Below are 16,605 nucleotides of genomic sequence, written 5' to 3' on the forward strand. Positions count from 1 at the left end.
ATATATATAATGAAATATAAGGCTATGAATTTGAAAGAAGCAAGAAGTATATGGGGATATTTGAAAAGGAGATAGGAAGAGAGAGAGATACTTTAATTATAGAATTTCAAAACTAAAATATTAAAGCACTTCAATACACAGTTTCTTCCAGAAAGAAAGCTATTACATACTATATTTATTTTTACACTTACTTATTAAGGTATTGGAAAAAATGTATAAGGTTATTTATCTTATTAAAAATTAATGTAAAATACTTAAGGATGAATCTAATTTAGGACATGCAATTTCTATGCTTAAACATTTAAAATTACTGAGAAAAATGGAAAACTTTAGTACATCAAAGTCCCTGGTCTTGTATTGAAATATCTGATCTATATGTGACATTTCTCCATATTCACATATATTCTTAATAAAATTATGCATTTTAAATCTTGGTATGAATTATAAAGTATTTCTGGGACTTATGGAGACATGAAGACTCGGGATGAGAATGGAAGCAAGCCAAGAATGTGCTGAGAGGCCGTGATCTGAGCTAAGCACCGTGAAAGTGAACATGAATGATTATATTTGGTACACACACAGACAGTGACATCCTCACTTCCTGCCACACACAATGTATGTGTATGTACAATTTATATAAATGTAACCTGCTGAATTTGTTTTGTTGTATTTTTGTTCTTTACTGGAGAACCAGGAATTCTTCTGTAGGATTATATCTTCTAGATAGGATGGGAACCTACATTGTGAAATCTTATACTTGCCCAAAGAAGACCTCAAGAGAGACCAACACCAATTGACATGCCCATGTTGACAGGGGAAATATCACAAGACCTCATTCCTAGATGAAGCGTGACAAGCAAGTAATGATGCTGACTAGAGAGAGTCTTCCTCACAGGTGAGCTCCCTAATTATTTAGCTGATACCAAATGGTCATACATAAAATATATAAAAAAAATACATGTATAAGCTATACTAATGAACTCAAAAGGCTACATTTGTGTATTTGTGTCTTTGTGTTATATGTGTGAATAAAAATTTTTTATAACAGCATGTATATACATGTATGCTTAACTAAGCATATATATGTACACACACACACATATCAGTAATAATTAAAGAAAAAGAGGTCAAAGTATGAGAAAGAATTGAGGGAGCATGGGAAGGGCTGGAGAGAGGAGTTGGACTAAGAAAATGCTACAATTATATTTTACTTAAAATAAATATTTAAAATTTAATTTAAAAATTAAAAAATAAACTTTTAATGAACTTACCTTATTGAGCTTATTTGAAAAATGTAAAAAGCAAAGAAACTACTACATATGAAGGAAGGAGCAGGAACCATAGATGGCAGTAGGAATACATTCCAAGGACTGCAGTTTTGTTCTCTAACTGAGGGTCAAAGGCTGTGTGCATCATTTCCCTTCTGAGAATCTAGCAGATTTTAAAAACAATCCCCTGTGTTCTACCCCAGGAGAGATGAGGAACATTTATAGAGGCAGAAGGATAAATAACAAGCCTTAAGACTCCCAAAATCAAAGAGCATCTGCGATCAGTGCAGACTTAACTCATTTTAGGTGAGGGTTAAAAACCAAAGATACCAAGATCTAAAACAGAAATACAAGGAAAAATGCAGAGACAAAGGCAAAGAATAAATAGAAAAACAGAATTACATGCTGAAAAGACATAGGTTTAGATAAAACTGAAATAGCAATAGCAATGGGAAAGAGAGACAAATAGGACATTTAAAAGTAAGTAAAAAGAGACAAAGAGGAAGAAACAGAAATAGAAACAAAAAGAGAATATGACTTTATATCTACAGCAGTAAAGTTTAGTCAGAAAGAAATAACACAACTATTAATCATTTGGGAAATGGGCTATTTGTGGCTTACTGAAATTTTCTGATGATCCAATCGTCTTATGCGTAAACTTCAGGTAAGTGTTGATTTTCAATTACAAATAAATATTGGGAGGGTTTTTTAGCATATTATGTATTAACATATACTTCCAGAGACAAAATTTATTAGAAAGCATTTGTGTAATTTTGGCAAGGGGTGTCAATTGTGAAATGAGAAACACATCATCATGTTCCCCAACCCCTTCTTTTGGCAATTTCAGACAAACTTGCCATTTGACAAGTGTTTTGAGGACCACAGTTATGATGGGAAGACTGCATCTTGTCCTCAGGAGTTTTCCCTTAATTGTAATGAGGTTACTGTGTAACATGAGTGGTTTCCCTTTGCCTCTGTCATTAGCAGTGGACGTTACTACCAGTGGTTTTCGATTATTTCTCAGTCTCAGTGTAATTTAACTACACTCAACTTCCCAAATCAACCAAATCAATGACCTGCAAATAGATCAAAATGAGTCTAGAAAGGGCAACTGTAGAGAGATCAAGGCTAGTGAAAAGCATGGCAGATAGCATACTGAGTGATGGATGAATGATAAATCAAAACTATACAGAGTGGAATACCAACTAATACAGAAAGCCAAGGATATGAAATGGGAAAAAATGAGTCAAAGATGAAACTTGCCTAAGAATAGAAATCTAACAACCTGATAACTAAAATAAATAATGCACTGATTTATACAAATTTAGTTGATTGGTGAATAGAACTTAGGTGCTCTTACCACATATGTGTACATCCAAAAAATGTTATATGAAGAAGGTGATAGGATATTTTTCTTGTATCTAATAATCATTTATACATACACACATGAAATACAATGTGCTGCATGCTTTAAATACATGACCAGAAAAATTTTAAAGTATAAAGAAGGATATTAATGTTTGTTATATTCTTTGGTTCAGTATATGAATAACCCTGTAACTAAAAATTTCCAAACATTAAAATCACCATAAAAGAGATTCTAGCAGTAGCAAGACAATTACAAAATCATAACCCATCTTATTTACAGAAATATCTGAAAATTGAAGAAAAAAAGATTTGTATTTAGATTGAAAAATTTTGCATAGAATAATGTCCTGGCAAGGAATAAGAGAAAATTTCCCATTGTGTCTAAAACACTAGCTCTGTGTGTGTACATGTTTGCCTGTGTATATGAACATATTTGTACATTTGTTGTTTGTGCTACATATGTTGATGCTAATGTCTAGATTGTTTTCATAAGCTCAATTGGTAAATGAAATACAGAAAGCATTCTGAGTGAGGAAAATAATGTCAGAGACTTTAGTAGAAATAATTTTCTTTGTGGGTAAGAAAAGTAAATACTCTGCTTAGCAGGGGAGTGATTGCTTTAGTAAAGCCCACAGGCCCAGAGGAAGCACAGTTTTTCTACTCAGGGCTCATTCTAACACAGAAGATGTGGGAAAACTTGACTCTGCAAAAACTAGAGAAATTTTTATCATGAGAGAGACAGGTAGATTATAACTTAAATTCTATTTGGAAGTACAGGTGGCATTCCTAAGTCCTTTGTTGTCACATGGTAGATTAGAGAGAAAATTAAAAACAAATGTGAACATTTAATGAAATATAATTAGATAATCTTTAAACAAAATATAACCAGGATAATACAGCATCACTGTTGAACAATTGCAGTCACGTTATAGAACGCTAAGGCTTCATTTGGAGCAGTTTTCCCTTTAGGTCAGGCTGATTCACCCAAGTGAGAGGCAGCACCTGTAAGGAGAAAAAAGGCAGCCACTGAACTGCCGCTGTATCTACAGGCTCCTCTGTGTTCCCAGTAAGTGAAAATATAACACTGTATGTTTATATTGACCGCTCTGTTAAAAGTTATAAACAGTCTTCTGAAAGAGAAAATAGTGAATTAAGAAATCTTAAGTGCTGGAAAGTGTAGCTCATTAGCTCTTTGCTTAGCACGTGCAATGTTCTAGGCTTGCTCTTTTAGACACTCTCAGTTTCTCTGCCACTCTCTCTCTCTGTCCCTCTGCCTCTCTTTACAAAAAATAAATACCTGTAAACTGGCATATTCTCCTTTAATATTTTAAGGCATGATAAACAATGGTGTTAAATATATTGCTTTTTTATTTATTTATTTTTTTGTGAGAGAACATACAGAAAGCCACCATCAGAAGGATTTCTGTGATTAAGCTATGATGTGGAATAAAGACCTTTGAAGACATGTGCAGATGTCATGGGGGTAAGTTCAGTTTCATGGTTGCAGCCTAAGAGGAATCACCAATTGAGCCAAGAGCATTTCTGAGGAAGTTTGTAAAATATCCTATGCTTTTACTCTGATTTTTCTCTACTTCTGTCATATTTTAGAGTAAAACGTTATGTACTTTTCTGTGTCATATATTTTTCTCATGTTTCGATGAAGATCTGTCAAGTTATTTGTCATAAATGATTATATTTATTGGGCACATACTCTTGACATTCCATAATTTGAGGAAACATTTCTTACATAATAACCACTGTCAAATTCTTCTGTCTTCCAAGGTGAGCATAGAGGGGATGCATATTTTCGCCCTAGTTGTGTTTTTTGTTCTGATACAGATTTGACTGAGCAATAAAGAAGAGTCTGTCAAGCCACTTGAGGCTCACCATGCTTGCCTGGAATAGGAGTGATGTTACAGAGCCCATATTTATCCTGAAGGGTTTTCCTGGATTGGAGTATGTCCATCTTTGGCTCTCAGTGCCCTTCTGCCTTGCCTATTTGGTAGCCTTCGCTGGTAATGTAACCATTCTCTCTGTTATTTGGGTAGAGTCCTCACTCCATCAGCCCATGTACTACTTCCTGTCCATCTTGGCACTGACTGACCTAGGTATGTCCATGTCTACACTTCCCACAGTGCTGACTGTGCTGTGGTTAGATGTCCGAGAGATACAGGCTAGTGCTTGCTATGCTCAGTTGTTCTTCATCCACACATTCACATTTCTGGAGTCCTCAGTGCTTCTGGCTATGGCCTTTGACCGTTTCATAGCAATCTGCCGTCCACTCCACTATTCCTCCATCCTCACCAACAGTGTGATTGGCAAGATTGGTATGGCCTGCTTGCTCCGAAGCATGGGAGTTGTTCTGCCTACACCTTTGCTACTGAGACGCTATCACTATTGCCACATCAATGCCCTCTCCCATGCCTTCTGCTTACACCAAGATGTTCTGAGGCTGTCCTGCTCTGATGCCAGGATCAACAGTGTCTACGGACTATGTGTAGTTATTGCTACACTAGGTGTGGATTCAGTCTTCATACTTATTTCTTATGTTCTCATTCTGAATGCAGTGCTGAGTATTGCATCCCGTGAAGAGCGACTAAAGGCTCTGAACACCTGTGTTTCCCATGTCTGTGTGGTGCTCATCTTCTTTGTACCAGTAATTGGGGTGTCAATGGTCCATCGCTTCGGGAAACATCTCTCTCCCATAGTCCACATCCTCATGGCTGACATCTACCTGCTTCTCCCCCCAGTGCTTAACCCAGTTGTCTACAGTGTGAGGACAAAACAGATTCGTTTAGGAATTCTTCGCAAGTTTAGGTTAAGTAGAAGGATTTAAGTTACTCATATCCTTAGATTTTGCCCTGGGAAATATTAATAAAGATGTTTGTTTTATTAAATGCAAAATATATACTATAGTTCTTGGGTCATATCTGGCTAAAATAGAATAAACTATTTATTTTACCTTCTAAGTATGTAGTCTCAATTAATTTTAGTCATTATATCACTTAGGTTCTCATGACCAAATTGTGATAATTACTATGGCCTTTTACTGTACCTAAGATTATTATGAGATTTAATAATAGAAAGCACATGTAATGAGAATTCAATTTTTGAAAAACTATATAATTGTTACATTATAAAACTTTATAGTAACATTCCTTATGAAAAATAGATTTAACAGTTAACAATGATAAAAATTGAGAAATCAATTTCACTTGACAATACTCTTATTTTCTTTTTATTTTATTTTACAAGTCTGTAAGGTCTTCATATTGTATTTTCAATTACTTTATTGTAGATAATTGATTCCTTTATTGTCTTCACTATGATGCTAGCCTTTATGGGTAATATTTTATTATTTCACATATATATTTACTTTATTCTCAGTTGAGTTGTGTACTTTTTGAACATGGGACCATAATTGCCCATTAACAAAGCATTATGCTTCTAGTCTTCCCCAAATCAGAAAACACAAATGTGAATTTTAGCTCTAATTTTGTAACCCAAGAAATATATGGGCATAAATGAAATATGTATTTTGGTAGCCATTTATTTAAATACTGTGGATATGTAAACAACAGTGCAGTATAAAAGCCTGATTGATGAAGGAGAGCTAGGGTTTTAAAGAGCATGAGGAATTGAGTTAGATTCTGGGCATGGCCAGCCTTGCCTATAACCCCATGACAGCAGGGCAAAGGCAGGGAGAATCCAGTGGAGTTGTGGGTTAAATACACTGTCTGAAATCAGTAAGTAAATAAATCTAATAATATTTTGAATTCTTAATTTTAAATAAAGGTTAATATATAAATTTGTTTTACTTTTAATAAACTTTGAGAAATATCTAAGGTGGGCATGGTGGTGCATTCCTTTAATCCCGGAACTTGGTAGGCAGGGGTAGGAGTTCCAGGTAAGCCTGGTCTACAGAGTGAGTTCTTAGACAGCTAGAGCTACACAGAAGTCCTACTCTGCTTTAAAACAAAACAAAACAAAACAAAACTGAACAAACTAACAAAAAAGAAAGAGGAAGGAAGAAAAAAAAAAGAAAAGAAATACATACCAGTTTATTATGTTATTTGGGGGTCCAATTTAGAGACAGTAACTATATTGTATTTTTCACAATGTTGGGAAATATTCATTCATCTCAACTATTACCGTTGCAGGGATTAAGCATATGGGGGATAAATATAAGTCTAAAGAGTACATTAGTATTAAAGGAGATTGGTTATCCAAAGAAGGATAAATAATAGCTTTGAGTTCATTCTACCCACTCCATACCCAAAAAGTTTACACAAATTGCTTTGAGAAAAAGAAAAGAAAAGAAAAGAAAACAAAACAAATATCCCTGTGGGGAATAGATTATCCACTGTTTGTAACCCAGAACTGCCTTCAGGACCATGATGAAGGAACCACCAAGTAGGAAAACAGCAGAGAATGGCAAACTGATCCCTCTCAAAGCATGGATGGGAAGAGAAGACAACATTGACTACTAAATTGGAAACAAGCCTTCTAGTGTGCAGAGTGATTGTAGTTGAGATGCCAAATCCAGCAGTGACTGCCTGATTCATAAAGAGCTGAGCCAACCATCCCACCAACTAACTACATGTTGGCTCACAACCATCCGTAATGAGATCTGATGCCCTCTTCTGGGGTGTCTGAAAACAGCTACAGTGTATTTACATATAATAAATAAATAAATCATTAAGATTTCATTAAGATTTTTTTCATTTGCAAATAGTTCGTTACTATTGCCTGTGAATAATAATAGTTATTTTCCTTTGGATTTCTGTTTTTTTATCATCTATTTATATTGAATAATACTGTATAGATTTTAGAGCTGAACATAGTTAATATTATTATCATCTTTACCTAAGCTTTATGCTTGCTTTCAACTTTACCTAAAGTTGAAATTGGAGGGAATGTCAAGGAATGTCTGCTATGCTCGTCTTGGGTCTCTGTGTAGTAGAAGCGAAGTCAAACAGAAATGTAAAAGACTTTCACCTACACTCTCTTTAACATTCTCTATTGACCAATGTTAGCATCGTGGTACTCCCAGAGGAAAAATTCTTCACTGAATTCAGCTATATTCTTGTAGTGTAGGCAGTGGAGGGCATGCTTGAAGTGAGAGAGATATAGGTAACTTGTATGCTTAGTGCTGCTGTCATTCATGTTCTTCTATGTGATTTTTGAAATTTTATGACCTTCTTTTCATGTTAGGATATACAACTTATGTAGAATTTACTTTTGTTCAGGGTAAGATAAGATCAAGGCATGGTTCCAAAAGAATTAACTGTCTAATTAAGCATTAATCTTGAATCTCAATGATGTGTTGTGCAATGTAAGTATACTTGTGAAAATAATTCTGGTCTCTCTGTACTGCTACAATAATTGTTTTTGTATTTGCTTAAATTTAATAGTACTATAGGTGGTGTCAACTCAACAATTCAGCACTACTATTTTTTGGTGTTTATGTTTTCTGTGTGTTTTTCTTTTAAACAGTTTGAGCTTATAATGGATTTGTAGTGATTAACTATTCTTACAATATTATATTATCTAATCTGTAGTATAATATATCTCTTAATTTTAAAAATAGTCTTAAATGTATGTCAATAAAATTTAAAGTTATAAGTGTTAGTGTCTGGTCAATCCTTTATTAGTTTCTCTTCCTCTGTAGTTTTGAGGCCAGAATACACAATGTAGCTGAGGTTTCATTTTCTTCTTACTGACACTAGGAAATGGATTTAGAAATAAAACTTGTAAGTTCCTAACCCCGATGAGTTAACTTACTTGTTTTCCTGACTTTTCATTAAGATTTTATGGGACTGGAGAGATGGCTCAACAGTTAAGAGCACTGACTACTCTTCTGAAGGTCCTGAGTTATAATCCCACCAACTACATGTTGGCTCACAACCCTCCGTAATGAGATCTGATGCCCTCTTCTGGGGTGTCTGAAAACAGCTACAGTGTATTTACATATAATAAATAAATAAATCATTAAGATTTCATTAAGATTTTTTTCATTTGCAAATAGTTCGTTACTATTGCCTGTGAATAATAATAGTTATTTTCCTTTGAATTTCTGTTTTTTATCATCAATTTATATTGAATAATACTGTATAGATTTTAGATCTGAACATAGTTAATATTATTATCATCTTTTATCTTTGGGGATATTATCTTACTATTATATTTCCTAAGTAAGGTTGATATTTATTATATTTTTGAACTTAATTGTGTGAAAAATTATCTTTAATTTTGAGTTTAATATATTTTATATTGCTATTAATTTTAAATATAGCAAAATATTTTTCTCAATTTATATTAAAAAGTGACCCTTTTCTTACAATGTAATAGTAAGTTAGTTTGGGTTTAACATTAAAGAGTTTTGATGACTGAATCAAATACAAAAGAAGCAGTATGCATGTGTGTGTGTGTTTTGCAGATTATATTTATGATAATTTGGTTTAAATTTTATAATAAATTCATTGTGTTCATGAATGATTATTTTCATGTATTATGCTTTTCTTTGTATATCAGCTTATGCTTGCTTCACAATAATCACTGAGAAATAATCTCTCAGGTTATATGCCTTAGTCAAGTATTTGATATAGTGAATTACACATAGTATTCAGGACTAAGGGGTTTTTTCACAATACTTTTAAATAGAGTTTCAAGATCATTGTTTATCTTCATCAAATGATTCTTAGGGCACTCCTAAATTGCTTCCTAGTCTGAGAGGTTGGGTTGACCTGTCTACCATCTGCCCTTGAGGATGATAAATGGTTTTGCCATCAATTATTATCCCCAAAGGTTTTATTGAGAAAAAAATGTGCTAGAGGTAATGTACCAATCAAGAGGGATGAGAAGGCCAGAGTCCTTAATAAGAAACAAGGTGGTGATGCTGCACCTGCTCAGATATTGTCAAATATATATATTCAAGACATGAAATACCCTATGTAGACAGTGGAGTCACCAAAGATACTGAACCTTGTTGTGAGGCACCTGCGTTTCTATAAAGATCTCTATACCTCAGGATGCACTGTGTGTGTGTGTATGTGTGTGTGTATGTGTGTGTGTGTTTTATTCCAGTCTTCAGTGGCTTTAGATACCTGTGATTGATAAACTCAGATTGATAAACTGGAAACTCATACAGTCTGAGTCAGAGTGAATGCCTTTCTGCATTTAAAGACGCTGGTGTGCCTGTGCTTTGAGGTAAGAATAGTGGGCATAATATTGCTGTAATAGGACATTGAAAGGAAGTTGAGCACCTCAGCTGATCTTAGATTAAGTGAAATCACTGCTCTGGGACAGATGAAAGGGATGAAATATCTGCTTTCCCAACCCTACTAGAATATTATCCTCAAAATTTATTAAAAATAGCTGTGAGGTGAGAGAATGTATGTCTATAATTGGAATTCAGTACTGACATCATTGTTGTTGAAGGACAGGACTGTAAAATACTAAACAAAGATTAAAATGTCAAAACTGGTAAAGTGTGGCGTACTGATTGATGATGCTTTGAATTCATCTTTTCCTCACTCCTACAAATATCATCAGCATTTACAAATCCTACTTGATCTTGCCTAGAACTATTGGTCACAGTGTCTTTGAGTCAGTGACTGTGGTTGCTATGTTTAATATTAATATCCATCATTTTGATCAGTATTTTTATTCCCTTGAGATCAAACTATTTAAGTATCAGATGCTGTGTGTGGTATTTTATTTATTTTCCTTGAGAATCATAAATATTAATAAAGTTCTGTAGTTAATACTACTTTATTTTTTGATTTAAATTTTATTGCATTATGATGAGAAAAGTTACATGATTTCAATTTATCTGAATTTATTAACATTTCCAAATATATTTTAAGTAAATAGAATTAAATCACATTCTTGTTTCCCTTTTGTACCCCAACTACTCCCAGAAACCGTCCTCAATACCTATAATATCTTTTTTGTCATATTCTTAAAAATTTATAAAATATTATAGCAATAAAAATAACTATTATAAAAGTTGTTTGATATAAAACAACAATTAATTTAACAGTCTTATGTAGATGCTTGTCTACAGCAATACTGAAAATACATATGTTTTTCTCAATATAAATAGCAAATAACTCCAAACATTTTAACTGTATATTTCAAAATAATATATCACTACTAGTATTTTCTTAAATGAACATAAATATATGAAATCTTTTTGTTTGTTTGTTTGCTTTATATTTAGTAGGGCTTAAAATCTGGGCTCTTACGGTGTTACAAGCCCAAAATAAGAACAATTTTTAGACATTGGATTTCACTGTAATAAGGCTGTACTTCAATGACCCTCACATCACCAAAGGATTTTAACTACATCATAGCTAAGCTGAGAGTTGACAGTTCTGCTGCACCAAGAAATGAATTGTAGGCAAGATTTTTGGATACAGACTTCCTGCTATGGTCTGCTATTTGACTTAAGTGAGTAACTTTATTCTCAGCCTACAGAGAACAGGTTACATTCATTTAAGAAATGATGTGTGTGTTAAGATGGTCTATCCATAAAGTCATTCACCAACTGTTTCAATGAACAATGGTTCTGCTTGAAGGGTGGCACAGACATTAGGTGAGGGTATTAATTTGGTTCACTGGCTGTGATAATTTGGAAAAGCATTCATCTCAGAGAAAGAGTAACTTATAAAGTCCTTCTTCAAACTTGATACGATAGTTACAAACGTCAGGCAAAGCATTCAGTCTCACTCTTTGTTGTTCTCTTACAAGCCCCTTCCCAATTTAATTTTGGGTGTATAAATACTTTTGAAATATGTAAGCTGTTCTGAAAACCATAGTATAGTGTAAAAACATAAAATAAACAATACTACTAATAGAGAGGCTGAGATAGGAGAAGCAAGATTTCAAGACCATTATGTTGTACGCAGCAAGACATGGTCACGTACAAATAAGGTGAAAGTATATATGGATTGTACAATATTGGACCTATTTCTCCAATTACCAAATTAGAGAGACCATTGGATGACAGTCAACAAATTTCTAATTTCTCATATTTTTGGATTTCAATCGATTAAGATATGTTGGTATTATTAATTTTCATATTAAGATATTAAGAAAAAGTAATTGTTACTTCCTGTTGTTTTTGTTGTAAGAGGTGGAATTAGGTTTGTGTGGGTTTGTTGAAAGTTTACTTTATTACTTCTTCTAGGGTGTAGTTTTGCTCCTTATGTTGGTGTTTTCCATCTATTATCCTTTGTAGGGCTGGATTTGTGGAAAGATATTGTGTAAACTTCATTTTGTCATGGAATATCTTGTTTTCTCCATCTATAGTAATTGAGAGTTTTGCTGGGTACAGTAGCCTGGGCTGGCATTTGTGTTCTCTTAGGGTCTGTATGACATCTGCCCAGCATATTCTAGCTTTCATAGTCTCTGTTGAGAAGTCTGGTATAATTCTGAAAGGCCTGCCTTTATGTTACTTGACCTTTTCCCCTTACTGCTTTTAAAATTCTTTCTTTGTTTAGTGCATTTGGTGTTTTGATTATTATGTGATGGGAGGAATTTCTTTTCTGGTCCACTCTATTTTGAGTTCTGTAGGCTTCTTGTATGTTCATGGGCATCTCTTTCTTTAGGTTAAGAAAATTTTCTTTTATAAATTTGTTGAAGATATTTACTGGCCCATTACATTGGGAGTCTTTACTCTCTTCTATACCTATTATCCTTAGGTTTGGTCTTCTCCTTGAGTCCTGGATTTCCTGGATATCCCAGGTTAGGAGCTTTTTGCCTTTTGCATTTTCTTTGACTGTTGTGTCAATGTTTTCAATGATGTCTTCTGTCCCTGAGATTCTCTCTTTTATCTCTTGTATTCTGTTGGTGATGCTTGCATCTATGACTCCTTACCTCTTTCCTAGGTTTTATAAGTCCAGGGTTGTCTTTCTTTCTGATTTCTTTATTGTTTCTATTTCCATTTTTGGATTCTGGATGGTTTTGTTCTTTTCCTTTACCTGTTTGATTGTGTTTTCCTGTAGTTCTTTAAGGAATTTTTGTGTTTCCTCTTTAAGGGCTTCTAGCTGTTTACCTGTGTTCTCCTGTATTTCTTTGAGGGTGCTACTTATGTCTTTCTTAAAGTCCTGTATTATCATCATGATCAGTGATTTTAGATCTGAATCTTGCTTTTCTGGTGTGATGGTGTGTCCAGGACTTGCTATGGTGGGAGAATTGGGTTCTGATGGTGCCAAGTAACCTTGGTTTGTGTTGCTTATATTCTTTTGCTTGCCTCACACCATCTGGTTATCTCTTGTGCTACCTGCCCTGGTTAAATATGACTGGAGCCTGCCCTTCCTGTGATCCTGTTTTCAGAACTCTTTAGATTCAAGCTGTCTCTGTGATCCTGGGATTCTGGGATCCTGTGATCCTAGGCTTGTTAGAGCTCCTGGGAGTGGAGGTTCCTCATTGTTTTGGGACTGGCTGTGGAGATTGTGCCCTAAGTCTACCCAGGGCATCAGCTGGCCCAGACAGATCAGAAGGAACCAGAGCCACTGGGCTGGCAGAGTTTCTGTGTGCCTGGGTCCTGCTGGTCCCAGTTACTCCCCGTGTTACATCCCGGGACAGATGTTGTGTCCTCCTCACCTCTGATCCTCGGTGTGTTAGAGCACCTGGGAGTGGAGCTTCCTCTGGCTGTTGTAGGACTGGCTGCGGAGCATGAGCCCAAGGTCTGCTCAGGGCACCAGCCTAGACAGACCAGAAGAAATACTACTTTATTTTTATGTTCAAGGAAGTTTAGTGTTCTATTTGTCTAATGGTTTTAATCAGTAGATTACAATTGCCATCTGACTTGCCCTGATTCTAGATGGGTAGCCACTGAAAGCAAGTACTCATGTTTGTAACCAAAATGATTTAAGACTGAATCCTCTTAGTTGGGAACATTTCTAAGGAGTAAGAGAGTTACCTAAGACATCAACCTTGGTGTGCCCCTCTGAGAAGGAGACTAAAGAAAACTCAAACTACTGAGGGTGTTTATAAGGAAGAAAGAAAATAATCTTGGGTGCCAAAAAGATCCTTATTACTCAGTAATGAAGTAGTCCAAGGGAAGTAAAGGTAATGTATAAGAAGCAGTATTCCCTAAGATGTAATGTTATTATAGCACTTAGACCACAGTGTAAAAGATAATATGCACATACATCCTTTTCTTTATTTTTTTTCTATCTTAAAAGGAAGAATATTACCATCACCATAAAAAACTTGTGTTATCTCTGTAGAGAATTACATACTCAGTTATTTTATAATTAAATTAGTCAGAGAAAATTGCAGTATGATTCTGTTGATAGAAGAGCAAAACTTGGTAAATGGATAATAGGAATTTTGATGTAGAACTTTAACGTAGAATATTCTTTGTAAATAAAAGTTTGTTTATGCTAAGTGCCTAGCATACCCAATCAGTGGATAACTCTGCCTAGTGCTCAGGAAGCTCGCAACTCCTCTTGCAACCGGACACTGCATTCCCACGCTTATGTCCTTTCTATTTGTCCGTGAAGTGTCTTCCCACGCTTCCTCTATGAGGCATTACAAATTCCTCTTTTGGCACAGTAAGCATACCAATTCTTAGTGGCATGTACACCTCACGTTTATCATAACTGTGTTTATCTTGCTCACTTGTTTACCCAAGTTTCTATAGGGGTCTTTCATTCTGTTTATTTTAACAAATGGCAAAATTCAATAAAATAAGTAAGCTGTCCTAGATTTGTAAACTTCATGATGGTCTGTATTCTCCATCTCCATTTTTCTCTGCCTGAACTTTACAACTGCATATTCCTCATGGCACTCACTACTAGAAATTACTTTCACCACTATTTTATTACTGATAAACTTCTAAAAGCTTCTTCCATTTCTTATTTTGCTAACATTTATATTATTTTATATGATTCTACTTTGACACAAATATAAATCTTCTCAAGTTGATTGTTTCTTATCAAGTTCTTGAAGAATCAGTAAAAGTAAACCCTAAAGTTATACTTTTTAAAAATTTCTTATCCATTTTTAAATTTAAATTTAGCTATGGGACTTATATGAAGATTTACTCTGGTCCTATAGCATTTGCTTACACTTAAAACACAATATTTTCCCTTTGTCCTCAGTTTGGACTTCTGCCACTTTGTTACTTGGTACCCTCTCGGTTTAGATATCACCATGTGTTTTAAAAAATTATGCTTGAAGAGTTAATTTAACACTTAATATAGTCCTTATTCACAAGCTTAAGCTTCACAAGCCTTAAGATATTTATTACAGACCTTCCTATTTTAATACTACCATATTTCCTTTATTATGTTCTTAATAAATATACAATAAAATAAAAGAATAAATTAATGGGCTGATTAGCAAATACTAGGGTTAATTAAATATAATGAGCAGAGGAGTAATTAAAATACCTAGCACAGAGTAGGACATCCAATCTTTGTTCATTATTACAGAGCTGAAATTGACCTTAATTTTCTATGTTTATATCTTCCATTGCAGATTGAAGGGTCCTTTATCAGCATAATGTCTGTCATCAATGATTCTAGCTTGTATCCTCGATTCCTTCTGACTGGTTTTCCAGGACTTGAAACAAGATATGGCCTGATTTCCATCCCTATATTTTTGGTTTATGTCACTTCTATTGCAGGGAATATTACTATCTTATTCATTATCAGAACTGAGTCTTCCCTGCATCAACCAATGTATTACTTTTTGTCTATGCTGGCACTCACTGACCTGGGCCTCTCCACCACGACCTTACCTACCATGTTCAGTGTGTTTTGGTTCCAAGCCCGGGAGATCCCCTTTAATGCTTGTCTGGTTCAGATGTACTTCATTCATGTTTTCTCAATTATTGAGTCAGCAGTGCTCTTGGCCATGGCATTTGATCGCTTTGTAGCAATTCGTGAACCTCTGCGCTATGCAGCTATTCTAACCAATACTGTCATTGTTGGAATTGGCTTGGCAATTGCTGGAAGAGCCTTAGCCCTGGTCTTTCCAGCCTCCTTCCTCCTGAAGAGGCTTCAGTATCGGGTTATCAATATACTCTCCTACCCGTTCTGCCTGCACCAGGATCTCATAAAGACAACTGTATCCAGTCGCTGGGTCAGCAGCATCTATGGCCTCATGGTGGTCATCTTCTCCATGGGACTGGATTCTTTGCTTCTCCTCCTATCCTATATCCTCATCCTGGGCACTGTTTTGAGTATAGCCTCCAAAGCAGAAAGGATAAAAGCACTCAACACTTGCATTTCCCACATCTGTGCTGTACTCACTTTCTATACACCAATGATTGGGTTATCCATGATCCGTCGCTATGGGCAGAATGCTTCTCCAATTGTCCATGTGCTCATGGCCAATGTATACCTACTGGTTCCTCCTCTCATGAACCCTATTGTCTACAGTGTGAAGACTAAGCAGATTCGTGACAGAATCCTGAGAAAATTAAAGAAACATAAAGTTTAGAAAAAAAAAACTAGAAAACATTCTTTGTTTTCCCTGTATTATATATAGTATTTATATAAATGTTTAAATGTAAGTGTTGTTAATAATGTTTTCCTTTAAGATATTGGATCCAAACCTCAGTGTCAGAAAATCTTTGTCTTTTCAGCATAGAGAATTAAAACTTGGCTTTATTTACTTTTTAAACAAAAGTCCTCAATTTCTGAAGACATTTAGATTTCAAGACAACTCTTACAAAAACCCTAAAACTTAGATCAACAATAATGTCTTATATTACTTTCCATAGTATAAAGATATTTTGCATAAACATTTTGATTCTGTTAAATCTAGAAAAAATATTTTCAAGGGGAAGTGGATGTCACTAAAAGAAAATGGTGAGTTACTGAAATGTAACACTTTTTCCAATCTGTAGGCTGCCATTTTGTCCTATTGACACTATCCCTTGCCTTACAGAAGCTTTTCAGTTTCATGAAATCCCATTTATCAATTGTTTATTTTAGACCATGAGCCA

At 34.7% G+C, this 16,605-nt stretch overlaps 2 protein-coding genes across 2 annotated transcripts; both read left to right on the forward strand.

Moving 5' to 3' along the window:
- The first annotated feature begins 4,524 nt into the window (after positions 1–4,524).
- Positions 4,525–5,472, forward strand: LOC116101313 (olfactory receptor 51L1). Its single transcript, XM_031384908.1, has one exon. It carries the CDS (start codon positions 4,525–4,527, stop codon positions 5,470–5,472), a length of 948 nt encoding a protein of 315 aa, XP_031240768.1.
- A 9,632-nt stretch (positions 5,473–15,104) lies between these two features.
- On the forward strand, positions 15,105–16,097 carry LOC116100699 (olfactory receptor 51G2-like). Its single transcript, XM_031384433.1, has one exon. The coding sequence runs from the start codon at positions 15,156–15,158 to the stop codon at positions 16,095–16,097; it is 942 nt and encodes a 313-aa protein (XP_031240293.1). The 5' UTR covers positions 15,105–15,155.
- Positions 16,098–16,605: the final 508 nt, after the last annotated feature.

This window comes from Mastomys coucha, unplaced genomic scaffold (genome assembly GCF_008632895.1).
Source record: "Mastomys coucha isolate ucsf_1 unplaced genomic scaffold, UCSF_Mcou_1 pScaffold21, whole genome shotgun sequence".
Classification (NCBI taxonomy): domain Eukaryota; kingdom Metazoa; phylum Chordata; class Mammalia; order Rodentia; family Muridae; genus Mastomys; species Mastomys coucha.